This window comes from Gracilinanus agilis, unplaced genomic scaffold (assembly GCF_016433145.1).
Source record: "Gracilinanus agilis isolate LMUSP501 unplaced genomic scaffold, AgileGrace unplaced_scaffold31987, whole genome shotgun sequence".
NCBI lineage: Eukaryota > Metazoa > Chordata > Mammalia > Didelphimorphia > Didelphidae > Gracilinanus > Gracilinanus agilis.
Window position 1 is genome coordinate 148 of NW_025364675.1, and position 5048 is coordinate 5195.

At 49.5% G+C, this 5048-nt stretch overlaps 1 protein-coding gene across 1 annotated transcript; it reads right to left on the reverse strand.

The window, feature by feature from the left end:
- Positions 1-1339: 1339 nt before the first annotated feature.
- On the reverse strand, positions 1340-4483 carry RAG1 (recombination activating 1). Its single transcript, XM_044683701.1, has one exon. The coding sequence runs from the start codon at positions 4481-4483 to the stop codon at positions 1340-1342; it is 3144 nt and encodes a 1047-aa protein (XP_044539636.1).
- Between the last annotated feature and the right edge of the window lie 565 nt (positions 4484-5048).

Consider the following 5048-nt stretch of genomic DNA (forward strand, 5'->3'; position numbering starts at 1 on the left):
CACAGAAAGGCTTCAGAAAGACTTCCTGGTACTGCAGATTGCCTTGATTATTTAAAAACAAACCAACCAACCAACCAAAAAATGCTACATATTCTTAGATGCCCATTCTTAAGTAAATACTTGTAGGACAAGTCTTCCATAAAGCTCTGCCCCTGATTTTAAATAGTTTCCTGTGTTTTGTTGCAACTTTGTAGGTGACTTCACAAACTCCAAGCTTATGGACACAATGTAAAGTTTTTTAAATGGTTTGAATTTCCTCTGGGATGAAAGGGGCCACTTTCATTGTAAAATGTTCTGATTGATAAGTGAACACTTACAATCAACATCATTTTGAGGTGGCTGTCAAACTACAGCAATCCTCCCTGCATATCATTGAATTGACAACTAGCCTTGTGACTTTGAGTAGTCAATTCCCCATGGTGGGTCTCATTTTCCTCGTTTGTAAAATGTGAAACTCAGACTAGATTGTTAACTCTAACATAGGAAGATTATATGTACCAAATGGTATAATATTTGTTAAAAATACTTTTAAAAGCATAAAACAGACAAATGTGGCCCATGCCTGTGATTTCATTATACGTGGGGAACTCCTAATGGAAAAACTGCAGTTTGCAGATGCAGATCTAGGTTGCAGATCGGCAGTTTACAAAAAATAATAATAACCAAACCAAAAAAAAATAAAAAATAATAATAATAACCAAGAATCTTAGAGTGCTGTCAGGAGCACTGAGACCGTACAAATAAGAGGCAGGGTTTGAATCCTTACACTCTTGAACACAAGACAGATCAAATGAAAGAAATTAATATTTTGAGAAACTGAACAATTCTTTGGAAGTTTGTTGCTAAAGTAAATATGTAGAATATCACATAAGAAGGTTGACTAACCAGATGAAATAAAAATAGCACATAGTAATAATGATGATAATGATGTTATCAGAAGTGATTACTACAATTAAAATATAACCAGCAGGAATCAAGACAAGTCCCTGCCTGGTTTTAAAGATTCGTCTTCTACATCTGTAACTTTGACATCGATGTTGCCTGGACAACTATGTCAATCTTTCAACTCCTGTAACTCCTCAGGACCTGAGATACTGAACCTTCCAAGGACTGACCACCATCATTTCCCTTTCAATCCTTTCAAACAGATCCACCCGTGACTCAACCATTCATTAGACTGTACCTCACCATCTGTGATCCTCATGACAACCAACCCCTTCTCAAAGGAGGTGATCCTCCCGAATATATGGAAGTGAAGGATCTTGCATGAGGGAGAAGACCCCTGGCAACTCAGAGACAGACTGACTTGAACAACCTACTCCTTAGGAAGTTGCCTGATTTAGAATTCCATTGAATCAAGAATTCCCAGTGAGTCGTCTAGCCCTAGGGAGTCTTCAAAGCCTGCTTGTGGGTTAAGGATTAGCCCAGAACTTTTCAAGGCGTTATGAGCATTCATGAACTTCTGGAGATATTTGGAGGTATACAACCAATGGTGTTTCAGGACATCCTCCATCTCATAGCACTTAGACTGCCGAGCGTTCATTTTCCGGAAACGTCGGAAGAGTTTATTACCAGATTCGTTCCCTTCGCTGGCCCACGCTCCGATGGAACCATCCCTCTCGATGATCTCGGGGACATGGGCCAGGGTCTTATGAAAGTAATTGGTGATTTTGCCTTCGTATCTGTACTGGAACTTGGTAGATAGGAGTTCTGCAAAACGCTGTGAATTGTAACTATACTGGCAAAGGGATTCTGGACACTCTTTGGCAGGGCAGGTTGAGCGCCACACAGGCTTCATCTTCAAGTAAAGGTCCATCAGCTCTCTCAAGGCCTCGTGCCTCTCCTCACAGTGAATCAGCTCACACACTGCTTCCACGGTCTCCTTGGTCATGAGCCTCCTGGCAAAGTTGCCATTCATCCTCATGATGGGTTTCAAGTTCATTTTCTTCCGTAGGTGCTTGTCCAGGGTAGCTTGCCATCGTTTCCTCTCCTCTTTGGAGGCATTGGGATTCTTATAAACCTCCCCAATCTCCATCTGGAAGAGCTTATAAAACTCGGCTGCGTTGCCGATGTCGCAGTGGAGAGCATCGATGGAGGGAACCGTCTCGATGAAGGGCTTCGCCGAGACCCCCTTCACCCTGTCCCTGAGCTCCTCCGCTGACTCTTGGTAGGGGTTGGATCTCCAGACTTCATAGCGCTCCAGATTCTCCGCGTGGCTTCTGGTGATGGAGTGGAGAACAAGATTTTGGGAAGCTTCCAGCCTGGTGGCGTCACAGAGGGTGCAAATGTAGACAGAGCCAGAAGCCTCGAGACCTTCCACTTCCCGGACGAGCTTTTCATCGTAGCCGGTTCCCCTGAAGATGAACTTAAAAGTCCTCTGGATGCCTCCCATGTCCAGCAGTAACTCGCTGCTCTTCATCGCCTCCCTCTCGGCAATGAGGGGGCTCAGGATGGCGGTGAGGGTCTCGTGGTCAGCTTCGTCGGCCAGCATGAGGCACAGGGGCTTGCAGCACAGCTCGGAGTTGGGCTTGGCTTCCTCGAATATCCTCACGCTCTCCTGGCCCCGAGCCACGCTGATGTTCATGATGGTGAAGGAAAAGCGGACGGCCTTCTCGGGCACGGCGGGGCCGCTCCCGTGCTTCTCGCTCACGTCTCCCATCCCATCGCAGGACTCCTTCACCACCACGGTGAAAGGGCCGCTCAGGTAGTCGCTCAAGTCTTTGGATTTCATGCCTTCCAGGATGTCCTCTTCCATGTCCATCAAGGCGGACACCAGGGCTGCGTCGTAGCGGAACCTCTTGGCGATGGTGTCCACAGGGTAGTCGTCCACCGAAGCGGACAGGCCGGAAAGGCCGTCCATGATGCCCACGTCCGTGCGGGCAGAGACGCTCTTGAGGGGCGGCTGCCACTCAAAGGGGTGGTGCCCGGGCAGGAGGGTCTTCTCCGCGTTGCGAAGGGCATGCAAGGGCTGGAAGATCTGCCTCCCGGTGATGGCTTTGACGGTGCGGTACATCTTGTGGTACTGGCTGCAGCTCAGGAAAGTGTTGACCCGGATGGCCAAGCACACGGCGGCCTGGAGGCCGGAGCCTCTGCCCTGCATGACGGCCTCGAGCTCATCCGCTTGCCGATGCTCGTTCCTGGCTCTCAGCACCAGCAGGAACAAGGTCAGGCACACGGCCTTCAAGTCGCCTCCTTCTTCTTTGTCTGCGAAAGCCTTGACTTGCAGCTTCAACTCTCTCAGACGGTGCTTCTGAGCCCTCCTGGTCAGCGACAGAAGATGCTGCCGGGGCCGGCCGCCCTTATTGATGTACACGTGGGCCTCCTTGGGCTCCTTGTGGCTCGAGATGTGCTGGTTATACTTCTCAAGGCTGACCTCCTGCTCGCAGTCTTTCACGGGGCATCTCACCAGCAGGGAATGGAGGGTGCTCACGAAGGACCTCGCCGGGCTTTCCACGTCCGTAGGAAAGCAGGGATATTGGCACGAGGGACAAAAGCTGCCCATGACCTTGAGGCACCTCAAGATGCAGGTTCTACAGAATACGTGTTTGCAGGTGGTTTCCACGGGGTCCGTCAAAATGTGCTCGCAGATCCCGCACGAGATGGCCTTCACGAAGTCCACGGGGTAGTCCACGGCGAGGCACTTGGTGCTCAGGTGCATCTTGCCACAGTTGGTTAGCTTCTTCATCAGGTCCTTGCTGTTGTTTCGGGGCTGCCCTGGACTCTTGGGGAGGCGAGCCCTTCGAGCTCTGTCAGCCACCGCCTTGAGCCTTTTGCTGAGTGATGGGTGGGATGGGTGGCCTTTCCTCTTGAGGCCCCGGCGGGCTGCCTGGCAGATGTCACAGGACGGTGTGTGTGGGTGCCATTCTATGGTAGCATTCCTTGGGAAGTAGACCTCATACGGGGAATTGCTGAACCTCCCATACATGATATTCCAACAGTTGTGGCAAAACTGGGTGGGATGGATGGAATCAATATCCCCTTTCACATCAATTTTAAAAACCTTCGAGATCAGATCTGGCCAGGAGGTGACTTTCTTTTCCTTCTTCCGGAGGACACCCTGAGTTTTACTGTCCACTGGACCGTGGACGGGGTATCTTCTGTTCTGTCCATCAGCTCTAAAGGAAGCGCCACAGATTCGGCAAAGCTGCCGAAGACTGGCCTGGTGCACTGCCTTCTCCCGAGCCTTCCCAATATCAGCAGGCTTCTCCAAAGACTTGGGATGGGCCCCGGATGTTGGCTGGACCAGGGCTGGCTTTTCTGGTGCTGGAATGTTGATGCTGCCTAGGACAGCTGGAGTTTCCTCCAGAGAAGACTGTCCTTCCACTGTGTTCTTTGTTGGCCCCTGAGCTTCTCCTGGTGAGGGCTTCATGAAGGATCTCACTTTGAAGAGCTTAAATTTCCATTCTGAAAATTTCATGTGAGGGTGCTGGATTTCATCCGGTGCTGGGCGAAGTCCTTGACTCGGTGCCACAGATATCTCCATGGTGGCAAAGATGAGGGCCCCTGGGAACAAATGGAGAAAGTCAGATTAGGAGGAAATTCATGAAATAGATAAGAAATGATCACTCTCCTGCCAGGCTCCTCATTTACCTAATTCCGAGGTAAAACTTGATACCACTTTATCACTAAAACAAAATGGAGACAGTCACAAAGAAATGTAACTTCTGGTCTCAAGATCACAAGTGCCAGACTAGAAGTTTGGAAGACTTGGGTTCAAATCCTGTGTCTGACACTTATTAGCTATGAGATTCTGGATAAGTCATTCCCCCATCAGAGTTAAAAAAAAAAAAAAAAAAAGGAAGGGGGTGCAGCTGGGTAGCTCAGTGGAGTGAGAGTCAGGCCTAGAGACGGGAGGTCCTAGGTTCAAACCCGGCCTCAGCCACTTCCCAGCTGTGTGACCCTGGGCAAGTCACTTGACCCCCATTGCCCACCCTTACCAATCTTCCACCTATGAGACAATACACCGAAGTACAAGGGTTTTAAAAAAAAGGAAGGAAGGAAGGAAGGAAGGAGAGGGAGAGGGAGGAAAGGGAGAAGGAGAGGGAGGA